The sequence below is a fragment of the Martes martes genome, assembly GCF_963455335.1.
Source record: "Martes martes genome assembly, chromosome: 1".
In the NCBI taxonomy this organism is placed as follows: Eukaryota; Metazoa; Chordata; class Mammalia; order Carnivora; family Mustelidae; genus Martes; species Martes martes.
The window spans coordinates 156,316,217-156,337,382 of NC_137888.1; the positions used below are offsets into that span (position 1 = coordinate 156,316,217).

Below are 21,166 nucleotides of genomic sequence, written 5' to 3' on the forward strand. Positions count from 1 at the left end.
CTTAAGACATTTTGTCTGAATTTAGGAGTTGAGAATTTCACAATTCCACATCTGGAGGTCTTTCTACCCTCACTGATCTTGGGAGGTGTCCTCTCTGCCTCTAGGACATGACTACTTGTTCCATTCCGCAGATTAGGGCAGTTCTCATCTAGGATTTGTTCAACTAGATCTTCTAGTCCTCTCTCTCTTTCCACCCCCTCAGGGATCCCAATAATTCTGACGTTAAAACCTTTCATGGCATCATTTATTTCTCTAATTTTGTTTTCATGGCTTCTAAGCTGTTTGTTCCAGGCCTCCTCCTGATCCTTCTCTCTGTCAGTTTGTCTTTTAGATCACTAATTTGATCTTCTGTCTCATTTACCCTAGCTGTTAGAGTATTTGGATTAGATTGGATCTCATTGATAGCATTTTTAAGTTCTGTCAGATCAGTGCTCACTTCTGCCCTTAGAGATTCTAGGTTGCCACTAATGGTCTTCTCCAACCTAGCCATTGTCTGGATAACTGTTACCCTGCATTCTATTTCTGACATATTGTTTATGTCCATATCCAATAATTCTGTGGCAGAGGTCACAGTCTGAATTTTTCCTCTGTTGCATGTTCCTTCTCCTAGTCATTCTGGTGAGAGGTGGTGAGGGGATGTATAGCTGAAAATATCAACCACAATCCAGGCAAGGTGCACCCTGGAAAGTTTTGGTGTAATTGGAGTCACCACCAAAAAGAAAGAAAAAAGAGAGAGGGAAAAAAAAGAGCTTAAATGAGCCCCGAGAGTAAGATTTATAAAGTGCAAAAACAAAAATGAACAGAGAAAATGACCAACAAAAGAAAAAGAAAAAAAAAAGAGAAAAACCCAGCCAAAATGAACCCCAAGAATAAGATTCATAAAGTACAAAAGGAAAAACACACAGAAACACTGACAAAAGAATAAGACGGGAATGTGGTTATAATCCCTCAATGTGGGTGATGAAGGGTATTTCCGTTCTTCCTGGGTGTATCTTGATATCTTTTTAAAGGACTCAACTTTCCAGAGGTACAGGGAAATTAAAACTGGTGTATATATATAGGGGTAGTATTGAGTAGGGATAAAGGACTAACTTGAAGCTTATATCTATGTATATATATATTTTTAAAAGAAGGTATATGTTTCAAAAAAGTTCAAGTTAAAAAGTTACTAAGTAGGGGCGCCTGGGTGGCTCAGTGGGTTAAGCCTCTGCCTTTGGCTCAGGTCATGATCTCAGGGTCCTGGGATTGAGCCCCACATCAGGCTCTCTGCTCAGCAGGGAGCCCGCTTCCCCCCCCCTCCTCTCTGCCTGCCTCTCTGCCTACTTGTGATCTCTCTCTGTCAAATAAATAAATAAAATCTTAAAAAAAAAGTTACTAAGTAATATGTTGTATTAAACATCTAGTTAAAATGGTAAGTAGGTAAAAAAAAAATAAGAACAAGAATTATGAGAATGAATTTAAAGGAAAAAAAAGTTATAACTACAAAATAAACAGGCTGTGGTGCAATACCAGGAGCTTAATATACTGTTTTCCCCTGATGTTGGGGTTTTACAGTTTTATGGGCACTCTATGGTTATTGTCCTTTTGTTCTTTCTGCTTGTCTTCTGGAGGCGGGGCCTGCTGCATTGTTTCTCAGTCAGTCCTGTTTGAGTCGTGTTGCCCTGCCCCCTACCAAGGGACTGGGCTTGGTGGAAACCAGTTTTTCAGGGTTTTGTTCTCTGGAGGTTTTGTTCTTTGGCGATTTTTTGTTCCTTTTCAAAGGGTCAGAGCAAAGAAACTCTCTGCACCCAGATTTCTGCCTCAGAGAGGAGCCACAGTCTGCACCTCTTTGAATGGTCCAGATCACATCGACCCCGCCTCTGCAAACTCTGTTGAACACTGCAACCTCCCACAGCAGTGTATACCGCAGCCCCCATCTCAGTGGTCGCTCGAGGCACCCGCTTGTCTAGTACCCCCGTGCCACCAAAACTGAGAGTGATATTGGTCGGGGTGAGCTTGGTGCTGGTGGCTGCCATTCCTGGGATCACTGATTGGAGCCCACGGCCACGCCGGGTACGCTCAGCTCCCATGGCAGCGGAGGCAGCTGTGGTGGCCGCAGACCCAGGGACTGCCAAGTGGAGCCCATGCCATGTTCTCCTCTGTGCGGATGGGTGCTGGCTGTAGCCGTCTTGGGATGGTGGGCTTAGGTCCATGCCTGCCACTGCCCAGTCCCATCAGTTGTCCCTTAAGTCCCTTTGTTCTGTTTGAGTGCTGTTATTAATCCCTTTCCATCTTGCAGCCACTGATCTCCAAGCTAATGCTGGTCACCAAGCGCAGGGCACTTTCTCATTGGTGTATTACTTTGCATTGGGTTGGTTCTGGTGACTCCCTCCCCCTTCTTTGTATCCTCTGATATCAGTCTATGCACTTCCAACTCCTCTGTACCTCTCCACTAATGATTCTCTGCTCCTGTAGAGATCCAGAAGAGTATATCTTACATCTCAGGGTGTTTTCATGGGTGTTCAGAGTGCTCTGGTAGATATATAGCTCACTTCAGGGGACCGGTTGAAATAGGGTCTCCTACTCCTCCACCATCTTGCCCCTCCCTCCAAAGATTTTATTTCTTGATCAATCTTTTGCTTAGATGATCTATTGCTGAGAGTGGAGTGTTGAGGTCTCCTACTATTACTGTATTATTATCCGTATTTCTCTTTATTTTAGTTAATAGTTGGCATATGTAGTTGTCTGCTCCCATGTTGGGGGCATAAATATTTACAGTTGTTAGATTCTCTTGTTGGACAGACTCTTTTAGCATGATATAGTGTCCTTCTGTATCTCTAACTGCAGCCTTTAGCTTAAAATGTAATTTGTCTGATACGAGAATTGCTATTCCAGCTTTCTTTTGAGGTCTGTTGGCATGAAAAATGATTCTCCATCCTTTCACTTTGAGTGTGGATATATGTTTAGGTTAAAAATGCATCTCTTGTAGACAGCATATGGGTGGATCATGTCTTTTTATCCAATCTGCAACCCTGAGCCTTTTCATGGGAGCCTATAGGCCATTCATTTTGAGAGTGATTATTGAAAGTTATGATTTTATTGTCATCATGTTCCTGTGAAGTACTTGATTCTACAGAGTGTCTCTGTAAATTTCTGATCTATATCATTCTTGGGTTCTTTCTTCTTTTATAGAAGCCCCCCTTAATATTTCTTGCAGGGCTGGCCTTGTGGTCACACATTCTTTCAGTTTCTGCTGGTCTTGGAAACTCCTTGTCTCTCCATCCATTCTGAATGATAGCCTTGCTGGATAAAGTATCTTTAGCTGTATTTTCTTCTCATTTAGTACCCTGAATACATCTTGCCAGCCCTTTCTGGCTTACCAGGTCTCTGTGGACAGGTCTGACATTATTCTGATGTTCCTTCCTCTGTACATAAGAAATCTCTTCCCCCTTATTGCTTTCAAGATTGTTTCCTTGGATCTAAGATTTTCAAATTGTACTATTACATGTCATGGCATTGGTCTGTTCTCATTGATTTTTTGCAGGGGTCCTTTCTGCCTCTTGGACATGAATGTTTATTTCCTTCCCCAGATTAGGGAAATTTTCATCTACGATTTGCTCAAATATATCTTCTAGACCTCTCTCTATCTGCACCCCCTCAGGATTAACAATAATTCTGATATTGGAACATTTCATTGAGTCACTAATCTCTTTGTTTGATTCCTTGGATTTTAGTTTGATTTTCCTATGTCACCTTGATTTTCTTCTTTTCTGTCATGTTATCCTCTGTCTCACTAGTTGATTCTTCTGCCTCGTTTACCCTGTCCGTCAGAGTATCCAGCTTAGACTGCATTTCTTTCACTGTATTTTTACATTTAGCCTGATTGGATCTCATTTCTGCCCTTAAAGATTCTACATTGTCGTTAATATTTTTCTTAAGCCTAGATATCATCTTTATATTTGCTACTCTGAAGTCAATTTCTGACATCTTGGTTATATACATATCCATTAGTTCTGTGGCAGAGGCCACAGTCTCTGAATCTTTCCCTTTTTGGGGGTTCCTCCTCCTAGTCATTCTGTTGAGAGGTGGTTGAGGGAATATACAGAGTCCAAATTATTGACCACAACCCAAGCAAGATATACCCGTTTTATAGAGACCTTAGGGTTGTCGGCCTCTTGTTCTTCCGCCCTGTCTTCTGGGGAAGGGGCCTGCTGTTACTCAGAAAACCCTATTTGGGCAGAGTTGCCCTGTCCCCTGTGGCAGGGAGGGGCTCAGTGAAAACTGTTTTGGGGGGCTTTTATTCTCTGGAGGTTTTCCCTGGCAGTTTTCTTTGTCTCTTCTGAGAGAGCAGAAGTGACCATATCCAAACCTCTGTCTCAGAAGAGCAAGATCGCAGTCTGCTCTTCAAGGAGCCCTCCTGGCCAAACTGTCTCCTTTTCTGTTTGTGCTGCTAAACGCTGCAGTGTCCTGGGTTGTGCACCCCACAGCAGCACTCCCAGCCCTTGCTTACTGGTCTGGGTATGTCTCTGCCCTGTGTGCTTCCAAAATCGCAAGCCATCCCTGATTTGCCTGTGTGCCCCCACAGCTCCAGGTTTCTGTCTGAGAGGTTGCCTTAAGGTCCTTTCCCCATGGCTATTGGTCTGTGAGTCTGTACCCAGTTCCCAGCCTGAGTGCTTTTGCACGCCAGTGGTGCAGGATCCTGGAGGCTCCCACCCCCTTTTGTTTATCTTCAGATATCTGCCCAAAGAATCACAGCTCCCTGCTTCATACCTAGAGACCTACCCCTGGAGATACTCTGTTTGTAGAAAGCCAGATATATCTTCTTACAATTCGGGCTGATTTCGTGGGTGTTCAGAATGGTCTGGTAGAGATCCAGCTCAGTTCAGGGGACCAGTTGAAGTAGGCTCCCCCAGTCCTCAGTCATCTTTTTGTAGGTCTCTAATTTTTCTTATTATACTATTGAACTTTATCACTAGCTCTTGATTCCCAAGCAGCACCATGTAATCCAGATAGTAATAGTAATCCAGATAGTAATAAGTATTTTGGGCAGGAATAATTACACAAAAATAAAACCCAAAGTAATTTTTATTAAGGCAATTTCAGATAAGGTGTAGAAATTTTGACCTGCAAAATTTTGGAATGGGGAAAATAATCACTGATTGATCCCTTAAAGTTAAAATAATTTTACTAAAATTAATGGGGAAAATTAGAAGTGGTTTAAGTGTTACATAGAAAATATATTAAGGAATTGAACTGACATTAAGAAATTACTTTCTCAAAGTAAATTAGTCCGTGTACTTTGTAGTAGAATGTTCACAGTCATAGATTGGGATAAAAAACATCCCTAGGATCAACATCTTGGTGGGGTTAAAATAAGAAGAGGTGTGTGTGAGAATAGCCTACAACCAACCCTAAATTATACAGCTTCTCATCCTTGACCAAGTTGGGCCTGAAGAACCCCTGAGAGTATGGTTCCCTCAGAGTGCCTATTGAGACCATGTTGTATGAGGAAACTTGGGCCTTTTTCTTGTAGTTAGCACATGAGTTAGCTCTCTGTCTAGTGCCTGCTGTCCTTGGTTGATTTCAAATGTTATTGTTAACTTTTGCTTTACTTTCATCAAATGTTGCTGATATGGAAATATACCTTTCAAGAAGACGAATTTATACTGCTTAACCTTTAAATATAGAAAATTTGTCTCATTTAAGAAAGATAAATATCTTAAAATCAGCAAGTGACTTTTACATGTTTTTACTTTTAGTAAACACATTTATGGATTACTACCGAAAATTTCCGCCGGGTATACACTTTGATTTACAAGTGCTAAATGACCTTCTAAATTCTTTACTCAAACATTGTTTATTGAAAGAAGTATTTCAGGTAGTGAACCTCAGCATAATGGTTAAAATGCTGGTAAGTAAACTGAAAATATATTCTTTTTAATATTATAAGTGGATTTCTCTGTTATATTTCTTATTTGTATAATTTAACAGTTAATTCTGTGTTTATTGCATACTTCCTAGAGAACACTTGTATATTTCAGCATAAATGAATTTGAGAAACTTAAGGTAGAAGACATTAAAATGAGTGTAAATTTTTTGTTTTATCCAGCCTGCTCTGAAAATATTACTAAAAATATTTGAACACGTGGCAACTATGAAATTAAGGAATGCTGTACCTGCTTTAATTGATATATTTTGCAAGGTATGCTTTACTTTAATCTGTTTTATTCTCTGATAGTGAATAACTTAAGAAATAATTATTTCCACTTATACTCTTAAACTACCTCTTACTCACATTCTTGATGCCAAAGAATCCTATTTTCAGAAATTTTTTTTCTCTTGAAATGGGATTTATAAGCATATTCCAATGACTGATAGGCCTTCCCCTTAGATAAATCATTCCAAGCACTCCAGGTGACTTCTTTCTGATTTATGAGGTCATAGCTACACCTTAAAGATGATTAAAGAAAACTCTTTTTATCCAAAAGTTATGAGTCCATTTATTAACAAAAATAAATACAAAGATCAGTATATAAATAGAAAACCATGACCAAAACAAAGAAAGTATATAGGGAGAAACATGGAGGTTCTAGGAATTGATTTTATATTTGGCACTAAACAAAAAGATAAAAGAATTTTTATGGCTTTTTGAAGATATATTAAAATTTGTGCTTTTAGGTACTTACTGGTATTTAGCATTGCCCAGCCATCCATTTCAGAATAGGCTAATATCAAGAAAACTTCCCATTTTCTTTGAGGAGCAGCATTAGAACCAGAATATACAAATATTTCAGTGAGTACCTCCAGGTGCACATTACAAAACTTGACAGAATTACCTGCCTAGAAATTTTTTGAACTAGAAATTACTGATCACCACTAGTAGTGGTGATCTCATTTTGATACTTCTCAGGAAGTTTACAATCTGGGATGAAATATAAACACAAGTGCTAGTAAGCTAAAGACAAAATGAGTATCAAACAGGAGGTATGGGTGATAAATTCATTGAGACAACTTGGAAAACAGAATATTCAGGTTTTGAATTCAAACATTATTTTCATGTTCACTTTAAATTCTTGAAGTAGGGTGTCTTACTGTGGTTCTCAAATATTGGAAGAAAATATGCTTTGGGTTTTTTAAGTGAATTTTAATTCCACTTGACTCCTTGTTTCATTTTTTTTTTTTCTACCATTCTCCTAGTTGCTACATTACTGATTTTCAAGTTCTCATATTTGTATAGGAATGACTCCTTTTTTTTTTCCTCTGTAGTTTGTTGAAGCTGGGATGGTATTTGATGCAGAACACTTTAACTATATTGTCAAGCTCTTATACCAGCTACAGGCTTCCCAACAAGAAATAACTGCAGTTCTGGAAATGAAATCCAGGTAAGAAAAGTCATTATAATTAAGGTTACCTCATATATATATATATATATATATATATATATATATATATATATGATGTATGTGTCTGTATGTGTGTGTATATATATATGATATATATGTATATCATCATATATATATCATTACATATATATGATGTATACATATACAATATATATGTATATTTTTAGGGACTTACAAAGGTTGAAAGCAAAGCACTTATTTATCACTATTCATATTCGAAACATCTTGATAGTGGCCCACCATAAGCCTTTCTCCCATCTCTTGACTATGTCCTAGTCACATTGTCATTAGTTGGGCTGCCTCTAGACAGCCTTTCTGGTCAACCTCACCAAATCTTTCTCAGTACTTGAGTCATCTCAGTGCCTGGCACATCAAGTGTAAAAGGAATCTCTTATCCTCTGTTTCAGAACTAACTTAATTATACTTAATGCACTCTCTTTTATGTGTATAAATTACCTTAATTCTTTTCTTTCTTTCGTTTCTTTTCATGTTAGCTAAACATGAAAATAAAATACCTTAATGCTTCTTCTTCATTCTTTCTCTCACTTGTTCACTTTCTCTATATGGCTTATGGGCTTCCCAAGGCCTTTTTATTTGGAAACCTATGGTAATTATGAATAGTATCATAATATACCTATATTGAGAAAAAGGAAAACCATGACTTTTACAGAAATTTTAATTAAACTGTTACATACATAGTGTTACTAATTTTAAGTATTTAAAGGAACCGTGACTTTTTAATAAAATCATATTTGATAAAGTACAAATAATATCAACCAGCGAAGTCCTTGAGAATGCCTAGAAAGCTCCTTCATACAGCTTCTGCAACTGTTGTCATTTCATTTCTCATTATCTTCTCTAATAGAGAGGTTTTCAGACTTCTTGGTTCGTAGTGTCCATAGGCTGAAAGAAGAACATTAATGGTCTTATTTGTTAAACAGTTAGATCCAAACAAGTAGATAGTAACAATTTGATGGTATCTGACAGAAGGTGCTTTGAAAATTTAAAATAACCTGTGGAACGCCTCTGAATTTGCTTTAGTGCCCTGGATGTCATGGTACACAGCTAGGGAATTGCAGTGATTCTGCTAAGTGATGCTGTTTCCTTTGAAGCACCAGTATTGAAGATATATTTGACTTTTTCAAGTTCTGTGTGTTTTTTCATTTCTTTAACTAATGGTAATTAATATTTAGGTTGTCTATAAAAATTATAATACTATTTAGGTTAAATAGATTTTTGGGACTACCTAAGAAATAAGTTTTTGTGAGAAAAATACAATTTGTCTAGCACAGATTTCTGAGATATAATCAATTTATAATAACGGAAGTACATTGATATTTTCTTCCAAACATTAAGTCATTATTCTCCTGATCCATATGGCATTTTGGACAGTGACACCTATGACAGAGAGCTCAGATGGCTAGCAGATGTTTGTCTCTATCAGACTGAGAAGCATCTGGCACAAGGGAAGTGTGCATTTCTAGATGCAACAGGAGCAGCACTACCTTGTATCCAGTACAGATACACAACTCCACCTTTCAGGCAATGATTGGGAAAAGGATCTCTTGACTCCAGAACAAACCAGACTTAGTTTTCTAATTTTCAAATTGACATGATCACACAAATATTTTTGTAGCTTATTTTACAACCCCTAATTCTGAAAATTGTATACATATACACTCTGCTCCTTCCTGTTCTCCCACTTCAAAAGAATTATCTAGTATTTTTAAGAGGAATTAACATCAGTGGCCTATTTGATGAAGGACAGACTAGGATAATAACTGTGGGTAGTTAAGGGGTATGGGTTGCGGTTAGGGATGTGGACCTGGCCTCAATGCAAAAGGAAAAAAAGTTTAGTATTTATCATTTTATGTTCGAATTTTCCTGACACCCTTTGAAATAATTACCCTTTTCTGTGCTAGGGAAATGAGTTTTAATGAACACTTATACTTTGATTTGGATTGTAGTTTTTAATTAGGTAGTTTATAGTTCATTAGAAAGGCTTTCACATTCATAAAGAATTCCAGCATATTCAGGATATCAGTGAGAATTTAGGTGTGTTTATAATCTAGGATATTTAATATACATTTAATGACTTTAAAATTTTTTTATTTTGAAATAATTTTAGATTTACAGAATGTTGCAAAAATTAGTATAGAGACTTCCCATGCATCGTTCATCTAGCTTCCTTTCATGTTAACATCCTGCATAGTAAGAGTGCAGTTATCAAAACCAAGAAATCAGTAGCCATAAAATCCAATTAACTGCACATCTCAGTGCATCCTAACTGGAGGTATATAGGGCCAACATATTACTGATTATGTTAACCTTGATAACTTAGTTAAAAATGTTATCTGCCAGTTTTCTACACTGTAAAGTTACTGTTTGTCCCTTTGTAACTAATATTTTGGGCGAAAGACTTTAACATTGTACATTATCTTGTTTCTCCTCAAACCTTTATACATTAATTTTAGTATTCATCAGGGGATCTTCCCTACAGGTTACTACTGTGGTATTTGCCCAATGGTAATTCCCGTATTTTCCCTATTTCTTCTACATTTATTAATTGGAATTTTGAGTAAAGAAGAGCTTTCCCTTCTCCATTTATTTATTTATTCATTTATATCAGTATGAACTCATGGGTATTTATTTTATCTTATGGGTTATATATAATCTAATACTATTATTATTTTTTTTTTCTTGGTCAAATTCTTCTAGATTTGACCTTTGGAAGTCCTTCAGGGTGGTTCCTATATCCTTTCCTCATTACTATTCATTTTTCTACCATTTTCTAATTTTTTTTTAAGATTTTATTTATTTGTTTGACAGAGAGAGATCACAAGTAGGCAGAGAGGCAGACAGAGAGAGAGAGAGAGGGAAGCAGGCCCCCTGCTGAGCAGAGAGCCCGATGCGGGACTCGATCCCAGGACTCTGGGATCATGACCTGAGCTGAAGGCAGAGGCCCAATCCACTGAGCCACCCAGGCGCCCCTACCATTTTCTAATTTTTTGGAGCCATGGAGTTGTTTTAAGTTTCATCTTCTGTTTACCCTGTCCCAGCATTTGCAACAACTAAGGAGACTTAGCAGTCTTAAATGTGTATGCAGCAGACAACAGAGCTTCAAAATATATGAAGCAAAACTGATAGAACTGAACAGATAAAATAGACAAATCTGTAACTTTAGTTGGAGTCTCTATAAAATCAAATTACCAAAGGAGATAGCAAGAAAGGAACAAAGGAACTACAAAAATAGAAAACAATTTAACAGAATACCAGTACTGAGTCCTTGCGTATCAATATTACTTTAATGTGACTAGATTAAATTCTCTAATTAGAAGAGTGTCTGGATGGATTAAAAAGCAAGACTGCCTTCAAGAGACTTACTTCAACTATAAAGACACATTTATGCTGAAAGTGAAGGGATGGAAAAAGCTATTCCATGCAAATGGAAGCCAAAAGAGGCAGGCTATACTTTTATCAGAAAAACTACACTTTAAGTAACAAGAGACATGGTCATTATATTGTGATAAAGGAGTCAGGTCAAGAGGATATCACAAATATAAATATATATGTGTACCCAGTATCAGAGCAGCCCAACACAGAAAGCAAATCTTAATAGATCTAATGGGAGAAATAGAAACCAGTGTAATAAAAGTAGGGGATTAATACCCACTTTCAACAATGAATATGTCATCCAGCAGAAAATCAGTAAAGAAACATGTGACTTGAACGGCACTTTAGACTAAATGGACCTAATATACATATATAAAATTATTCCAACCAATAGAAGCAGCATATATTTCTTCTCAAGCACACTCAGACCGTTCAACATACTCCTGAACAACCAGTGAGTCAAAGAAGAAATCAAAAGCGAAGTAAAAAAAAATCTTGGACAAATGAAAATGGAAACACAACATACCACAATCTATGGGATTATAGCAAAAGCAGTTCTAAGAGGGGCATTGATAGTGATAAATGCCTACATTAAGACAAAAAGGGGATCTCAAACCTAACTGTATGTACACCTCAAGGAACTGGAAAAAGAACAAACTGAGTCAGGTTAATAGAAGGAAGGAATAAAGATCAGAGGAGAAATGATTAGAGACTAAAAAAACAATAGGAGAGAAAACAAAACTGGTTGGTCGGTTTTTAAAAAGATAAAATTGACAAACCTTTAGCTACACTGAGGAAAAAAGAGAGCAGACTCACATAAATTGAAATGAAAGAGGCATCATTACAACTGATAGCACAGAAATACAAAGGCTCTACAATTACACACCAAATAATTGGACAATCTAGAAGAATTGAATAAATTCCTAGAAATATATAACCTACCAAGTTTGAATCATAAAGAAATGGAAAAATTGAACAGACCAGTTTTGAGTACGGAGATTGTATTAGTAAAACAAACAAAAAAGCAACTCCCTGTAAAGAAAAGCCCAGGAGTAGGTGGCTTTACTGCTGAATTTTACCAAACAGTTAAGGAAGAATTAATACAAATCCTTCTCAAACCCTTCTAAAAAGTTGAATGTGAGGGCACATTCCCAGACTCCTTTATAAGTCCAGCATTACTCTGATACTAAAGTCAGACAAGGATACTACAAAAACTGAAAAATCATAAGATGATACTCTTGATAAACATAGATAAAAAATTCTCAACAAAATATTAGTAAACCAAATTCAACTACACATGATATACCAAGATAAACTGGGATTTATCACTGGGATACAGTAATGGTTCAACATGTGCAAATCAGTAAATATGATTTAGTACATTAACAGAATGGAGGGTAGATATCAAATGATTCAACAGATGCAGATTAAGCATTTGCCAGAATTTAACACCCTTTTGTGATAAAAACTCTCAACACATTAGGTATAGAAAGAATGTACCTCACTCTAGTAATGGCCATCTATGACAAGCCCATAGCTGACATCATACTTAACAGTAAAAAAGCTGAAATATTTTTCTCTGAGGTCAGGAACAAGGAAATGATGCATACTGTCACCACTTCTATTGAGCATAATGCCAGAAGTCTTAGCCAGAGCATATAGGCAAGAAATAAGAGACATTCAAATTAGAAAGCAAGAATTAAAATAGTCTCTGCAAATAACATGATCCTACATACAAGAAAACCTTAAAGACTCCACCAAAACCTCTGTTAGAACTAATAAGTGAAGTATTTTTAATAAAGTTGTAGGATACAATATTGACATACAAAAAATCAGTTGCATCTTGAAAAAACATTGGACAAAATACAATATCCATTTGTGATTAAAGAAAACCTTCCATAAAGTAGGGTTACAAGGTATGTACCTCAATATAATAAAGGCTAGACACAAAAATACCCACACCTAATATCCTCAGTGGGGAAAAACAGAGCTACTCCTCTACTGTCAGGAAAAAGACAGGGATGTCCACTCTCACCCTTGTTATTTAACATAGTATTGGAAGTCCTAGTCACAGCAATCAGAAAACAAAAAGAAATAAATGGCATCCAAATTGGCAAGGAAGAAGTCAAACTTTCACCGTTTGCAGATGACATGATGCTGTATGTAGAAAACCCAGAAGACCATCAAAAAATGGCTAGAACTCATACCCATGTTCATTATACTCACAGGGTATAAAATCAATGTGTTGGGAAGATTGGACAGCAACATGCAAAAGAATGGAATTGGATAAATACATAACATAAAATAAATAACAAAATAAAATAACAATAAAAAAAATTAAAAAGGCAGAATTGGGATCTTGGTTAAAAAAAAAAAAAAGGATGAAATATCTAAATGTGAGACAGGAGGGATGCCTGGTTGGCTCGGTCTGTTAAGTGCCTGCCTTCGGCTCAGGTCATGAGCTCAGGGTTCTGGGATTGAACCCCTCTGTTGGGCTCCCTCCACAGCAGGGAGTCTGCTTCTCTCTCTCCCTCTGCTTGTGCTCTCTCTCTCTCTCTCAAATAAATAAAATAAGATAAAATAAAACAAAAGTGAGACAGGAAAGCATTAAAATCTTAGAGGCAAATACGTGCAGTAACCTCTTTGACATTGGTCATAGCAACTTCTTACTAGATACGTCTCCTGAGGCAAGGGAAACAAAAGCAAACATGAACTATTGGGACTTCATTAAGATAAAAAGCTTCTGTACAGTGAAGGAAACAGTCAACAAAACTAAAAAGCAGCCTATGGAATGGGAGAAGATATTTGCAAATAACGTCTGATAAAGGGTTAGAATCTAAAATCTATAAAGAACTTATCAAACTTAAGACCCCCTAAATAAATAATCCAGGCAAGAAATGGGCAGAAGACATGAATAGACATTTTTTCCAAAAGACATACAAATGGCCAACAGATACATAAAAAAATGCTCAACATCACTTACCATCCAGGAAATGCAAATCAAAATTACAATGAAATACTACCTCACACCTGTGAGAATGGCTAAAGTTAACAATACAAGAAACAATAAGTGTTGGGCAGGATGCAGAGAAAGGGGAACCCTCTTGCACTGTTTGTGGGAATGCAAACTGGTGTAGCCACTCTGAAAAACAGTTTGTAGTTTCCCCAAAAAGTTAAAAATAGAACTGCCCTAGAATCCAGCAATAGCCCTATTAGGTACAAACAAGGATACAAAAAATACTATTTCAAAAGGATACATGAACCCTGATGTTTAAAGCAGCATTATCAATAACAGCCAAATTATGGAAAGAGTACAAAATGTCCATTGACTGATGAATGAATGAAGATGTGGTGTGTATATATATTATATATATTTACATACATGTTATATATATATAATGGAATATTACTCAGGCATCAAAAGAATGAAATCTCACCATTTGCAACAATGTGATTGGAGCTAGAGTGTATTATACTAAGCGAAATAGGTCCATCAGAGAAAGACAAATACCATATGATTTCATTCATACAGAATTTAAGAAACAAAACAAATGAGCATTAAGAAACAAAACAAATGAGGAAAAAAGGAGAGAGAGAAACTAGGAAACAGACTCTTAACTATAGAGAACAAACTGATGGCTACTAGAGCGGAGGTAGATGAGGGGATGAGTTAAATAGGTGATAGGGATCAAGGATCATTTGTTGTGATGAGCACCAGGTGTTTGTGGAAGTGTTGAATCACTAAATTGTACACCTGGAACTAATATTACAGTGTGTATTAACTGGAATTTAAATAAATGCTTAAAATGAAATTAAAATAAAAAAGATCAAGTTGCATCTCTATATACTAACAATGAAGTATTAAAAAAAGAAATCAAGAAAATCTCATTTACAATAACATCAAAAAATAAATACTTAAGAAATAAATTTACTGAGGAGATAAAAGATCTGTATATCGAAAACCATAAAACATTGGTAAAAGAAATAAAAAATAAATGGAAGGATATTCTGTGTTCATGGATTGGAAGAATTAATATTATGAAAATGTCCATGCTACCCAAACTAACTATAGATTTAATTCAATTCCTATCAAAGTTCTATTAACATTTTTTTTTACAGAAATAGAAAAAACAATTTCAAAATGCATATGAAACTACAACATAACCTGAATGGCTAAAGCAATCTTGAGTAACAAGAACAAAATAGGATGTGGTGTATATATACAATGGAATATATATTATTCAGTCTTTAAAAAGAAGGTTACCCTACCATCTGTGACAACATGGATTAACCTGGAGTATATTATGCTAAATGAAATAAGGCAGACGGAGAAAGGCAAATCTGCATGATCTTACTTAGATATGGAATCTAAAAAAGTCTAACTCAGCAACAAATTAGAATAGTGGTTGTTACCAGGAGATGGAAAATGGGGCAAATGAGGAGATGTTAGCCAAAAGGGTACAGACTTGCAGTTATAAAATTAAGTTCTGGAGACCTATTTTACAGCATGATGACTATAGTTAATAATAAGGTATTGTGTACCTGAAATTTGCTGAAAGTGGATCTTGTGTTCTGTGTACACACACACACACACACACACACGATAGATACATTAATTATCTCAATATTGATCATTATTTCACAATGTATACCTCTAGTAAAACACGTTATATATCTTAAATATGTACAGTTTTTATTTGTCAACATGCCTCATGTAACTGGAGAATAAATTATCAATACCAATGCTAGCAAGGATGTGGAAAAAGTGGCTCATATGTTATTGGTGGGAATGTAAAATTGTATAGCTGTTCTGGAAAATAGTTCAGCAGTTTCTTTAAAAACCAAACATATAAAAATCGAGTACAGTTATTGAACTACTTGGCATTTATCCTAATTAAATGAAAACTTGTACTCACTTAAAAATGTGTACAAATGTTCGTAGCAGCTTTACTTGTAGTAGCCAAAAACTGGGGGGAAATACGGATGTTCTTCAACAGGTGAATGAACAGACAATTGTGGTATATCCATACCAAGGAAACTACTTAGCAGTAAAAATCAACAAACTATCGAAACATGAAATGTATTGACCTCATTGTGTTGAATTAAAAAACTGATTTCAAAGGCCACATGCTACATGGTTTCATTTATATAACATTCTTAAAATGACAGAGCTATAGATACAGAGAACCATTTACTGGTTGACAGGGTATACCTAGGGACAGGACTAGGGGGTTAAGTATAAAGGGATGGTATGAGGAAGTACTTTTTGGTGATGGAACAGTTCTATATCTGTATTGTGGTGACAGTTACATAAATCTATACATGTAAAATTGCACAGAACTAAACACACACACAGATGAATGCATGTAAAAAATGGTGAAAACTGAGTAATATCTGTAGTCTAATTAACAGTATTGTAACAATGTCAGTTTCCTAGTTTTTATGTTTTTCTACAATTATATAAGAAATCATCATTGGAAGAAGCTGGATGAAGGCTACCAGGACTGTGTACTATTTTGAAAATTCCTGTGAGTCTATAGTTTATTTCAAAATAATTTTTTTAAAGGTAAGTACACAGATACTGTCAAATTTCCCTCCAAGAGGGCTAAACCAATTTTTATGTATGGTATGTATATATATATATATGTTATGTTTGTATATATGGCACATGTGTATGTGTGTTTGTATATGCATTTTGGTATATGTGCATGTATGTATGCATATACATATATGCACATCTATGTGGTATAGTGCATATATAAACACAGATATATGTATATATATATATAAAACCAGAAACATAAGAGACTGTTCAGCACAGCTTTGGTAACATAGTGTGTTGTCATACTTTTTAATCTTCTGTAATCTGTTAGGTAACAAATGGTGTTCATATGTTCTAATTTGCTTTTCTTTTATTATAAATGAGTTTGAACATTTTCTTTTCATATATTTGAGGGCCATTTTTATACTTCTTATTGTTATGATTCCGGTTCTTTGTTCCTTAAGTGTCAAGAGTTCTTAATATATTGTATTAGACCTTTGTACTATATATTACAAAATTTTTTCCAGTTTGTCTGTTGTCTTTTGAATTTGTTTATGGTGGCTTTTGCCATGCAAAAACTTTTATTTTTATTCAACCTATATTATCAGTCTTTTTTTATTGCCTCAGTTTTGAGTCATAGTTATTTTTTATTGCATCTGGATCTTGAGTCATAATTTCCCTGCACCAAAGTTTTGGAGGAATTCACACATGTTTTCTTTTACTTGTATGGCTTCATTTTTGTAGTTAGGTTCATAATCTATATGAAGTTTATTCTTATGTGTGGTGTAAGAGATCTAATTCTTTCCCAGTTTTTGTCCAGCTTTCCCAGAACCATTTGTTAAATTTGAATGATTTGAGATGCTACCTTTACCATATACTAAACTTCATATGTGCTTGGGTCTGTGTCTGGACTTTGTATTTCCCTGTACCAGTTCCACAGTGTTTTAATTATAGAGGCTTTAGTAGTATGCTTTAACGTTTTGTTGGGATAATCCCCTGCAAAATTTTTCTTTTCCATGTCTTTCTTGCTCTTCTTGCATGTATGTTTTTAGCACATGAACTTTAGTATCAACTTCCTAACCTCATATAGTAGCTTGTTTGTATTTTTATTGGAATTACATTAAATTTATGAATTAAACTTAGTAAGAACTAACATCTTTATAATATTGAATTCTATTAAAGAACGTGAAATTTTTTCTATTGTTCATACTTTATGTGTCTTTCAAGAGTGTTTTAGAATTTTCCTCTTATAAGTATTTAATCTTTGTTGCTATTATAAATGATTTTTTATATCATTATGTGCTGCATTTCTTTATTTTTTGTATATATAAAGGACATTTTGTGAATTTTATATTCTGTTAATTTGCTCTAAAGTCTTTATTGTTTGAGCTAATTTCATCTTTGAATCTGTGGGCATTTCCAGGTATACTATCATATCATTTGTGAATAGAGATTGTTTTACTACTTCTTTTCCATTGTTATGCCTATAAGTAATTTGCCTTATCTAATTGCCTTGGCTCATACTCTAGTATAGTATTGAATAATAATGGATATAGTGGACATCCTTTCATTGTTCCTGATCTTAATGGAAATATCTCTAGAATTTTCTCATTAAATACAGTCATGTCTTTAGGACTACAGTATATATATTTAATCACTTTAAGGAAATATCTCTCAGTTCCTATATTTGTAAGTGAATTAATGTTATCACTGCTTTTTTAATATTTATGGAAATCATGATTTTTTCTGTTAGATTTATTAAAATGGTATATAATACTGATGGATTTTTAAATATTGAAATTACCTTATGTTTGTGAAGTAAATACCACTTTGTCATGGTGTGTCATTTTCTTAAGGTGGTCTTGGATTCTGTTTGTATTTTTTAAATTTTGTGGTAAAATACACTTAATATAAAACTTACTATCTTAACCATTTTTAAGTGTTCAGTTCAGTGGTATTAAACACATTCACATTGTTGTGCAACCATCAGAACCATCATTCCCTAACTCTTCAATTTGAAAAACTGATTTGCTTGTTAATATTTTATCTAGCTTTTGCAACATCATTATAAGTAATATTGTTTTACACTTTTCTTTGTTCTGCCTTTATCTAGTTTAAGTATCAGTGTTATTTATATTTGATCCATGAAAGGAATTAGAAAGTTGTCCTTCCTTTTTAATGCTCTGGAGTCATTTATTGAGCATTGGGACTAATTATCCAAATTGACCCCAGAGTTGGCAGCTATATAGTACTCTTAGTTTAATGGTACAATCTTCTTTCTCCTTTCTCTTTTATTTCTGTTTTCAGTTGCCAAAGGATGCTACTTCTTTAATTTTTGTCTTTTTTTTTCCTTTCCCAGAAGCTATGCATTTTATAGATTGTGTTCTTTAAATCACAGACTTTTAAGTTCATTCTATGTGGTTTGTGTTCTAATCTACTCAGATTTTTTTTTTTTTAGCATTTTCAAACTTAATGTGGACTTAGTCATTGTGGTAGTATATTTTTAATCAATGTTAAGTCCTTCCTGTTCAGTTTTCCACAGGTTTTTTTGCATTGTTTTTATTTTGGTCTATTTCTGCTTATCACAAATCCTTGTTGGGTCAGCAAGGGTAGAGTGGGAGTAGGAAAGATCAAGTACTGGCTTTAATGATTTTTTTCTCTTTTTATCCATAATCATTTTGAAGCTTTGGCATTCTCTGTCTTAAAGTTACCTTACAGGCTGAAAGTACGGTTTCATGTGGAACTTGCTTTTCCCTTCTTGTTGCCTATGGTTTGGGGAGAAATAGTGTGAAGTAGATATCTATGCATTTGCTATTTTCTTTAGCTCTTAAGAATTTTTACTACATTCCTTCTTTTCTAGTCTCTTAGATATAAACTATAGAACAAGTGAATTAGGGGCAGTAGTGACTTTTGGAGGATAAACATAATTAACCCTTTTCTATTGTTAAAGGTTGCGGATGAGGCAATTTAAAAAGAACTGGAAATGTGATTTAGATTCAGCCTTGAATGAAATAGAGGTATGACACTTATTTTTTTAAATAAATTGCTGGGATCTCTGAAAACCAGTAATAACAAAGAAACTTCGAATAGAGGGAAAAGTTTTTTTAAACCCTCTTGTTATACAGAGAAAATTCTCAAGGGAAGGAAGTCTAATATTTTTTTAACACTTTGAAATGCAAACAATTTCTAGAGTTATGGACTATTCTAAAAATAATTGTTCAGTTTCAAAATTAACATATTAAGGTATAATAATCTAAGGCTTATTAGCCTTTAATTCTTGTTGCCGGACAGACTTGGTGCACAAGACAGTTGGCTTTCTTACCATAATCCACGGATGGCTGCAGTATGTGAAATGATAGTGGAAAGCCAAGGTCAGTGTGCCCTCTCCAGGCATTCGGAGTATAAGAAATAGAGAACTTTCAAGATGATTTTACTGTTTAGTTTAAGATCATTTTTATACTCATCTAGGAATTGTTGGTTTAGTCTTAATTAGTATTTGTATCCTTGAAATAATCTTTTGTTGGTGTGGAAAAGTATTTTCTTTGTTTATAATAGAAAATAATGAGAAGATGGTAAGTTTACTGAAATTTACTTTGTAGTCCCTTTCATACAAAAAATGTAGTGCCCAAAATGATATTTGGGCCCCAAATTATTAATGGGGCCAAATAATAGCAAAATGCAATCTCTAAAAGTAGTAAAATAATGTATTTCTACAGAGACAGCTCAAACTATATAGCTAATCATCTGTTTTCCATAAAACTTATCTCCACTGTCTAGTTCAGGTTTTAGGGTGACATCATTAAGTACATTATGAAAAGGTTATTAAAAGAGATGTACATTGCCATCTGGAACTTACAGAGACTATGCTATTGTCAAAATCCAAATTGCACAATAGCAAGTTATTGGTGGTGTAACACTGTCAGTAAGTTTTTGAGATCTACAGAGATTGTGTTATTAATTTCTGTATACCTAATGCCTACATGTGCCTATTCCATAATACATTTTTATAAATGACAGCTTTCTTTCTTTCTTTTTTCTTGTTTTGTTTCTAATAATTCTGATAGCATTTTAAAGAAAAAGGTGACTGGACCAAACTGGGAAATTTATACATTAACATAAAAATGGGCTGTGAAAACTTTGCAGATTTCCAGAGATTTTGTGCTTGTATTGCTGAAACATTAACAAAAGACTGTAAAGAAGAGAGACCAGGTGTTCCATTTTGTGAATTTGCTGAAACAGGTAAAATGTCACTCTTTGGGTTTAAGTATTGTGTGTATTAGGATGGTGCAGTGTTTTAACAGGAATGTAAAGCTCTTACTGTTTTCCATGTTGGGGATAAGTTGATATTGCAGATTTCAGATACTTTTCCTTCTCTTTATAAATCTTTCATCTTTTTATTATCAAGTTAGATTATAATGATAAAAGGTCAAGAATTGTTTTAACACCTCATGTTTCATGTTCTTATCTGTCTTTTCATTCAGATTGGTAAAACTATTGCTGGCAAATTATACTGGAGCACTTGAATTTTTGAATCATTAAAGTCGTTACTACCTTCACTAGTATAAGTCAACAAAATTCATATGTTTCTGAGACTTTTTTTTTTTTTTTTTTTGGTATGAGCTCTTCACTGCTGTATTTTTAATCAGAGGTCAGCAAACCTTTTCTGCAAAGGGCCAGTAGTAAATATTTTAGGATTCACGCTATCAGATGTGATCACACAACCACACAGTTTTCTTTTCCTTTCAAGCAACTCTTTATAAATAGGGGAACCATTCTTAGCTCACAAGCTATACAAAAACAGGCCACAGGCCAGATTTGTCCTGTAGGCTGTGGTTTACCAACACCTGGT

At 35.0% G+C, this 21,166-nt stretch overlaps 1 protein-coding gene across 1 annotated transcript in view; it reads left to right on the plus strand.

Annotated features, from left to right (window-relative positions):
• TOPAZ1 (testis and ovary specific TOPAZ 1) overlaps positions 1–21,166 on the plus strand; it is a gene marked incomplete at both ends in the record, with an annotated part of 120,396 nt that overhangs the window by 63,272 nt on the left and 35,958 nt on the right. The window contains 5 exon segments of the mRNA XM_080811833.1: positions 5,739–5,890; positions 6,089–6,181; positions 7,246–7,361; positions 19,268–19,334; positions 20,382–20,556. Coding sequence (XP_080667959.1) covers positions 5,739–5,890; positions 6,089–6,181; positions 7,246–7,361; positions 19,268–19,334; positions 20,382–20,556 — 603 coding nt within the window.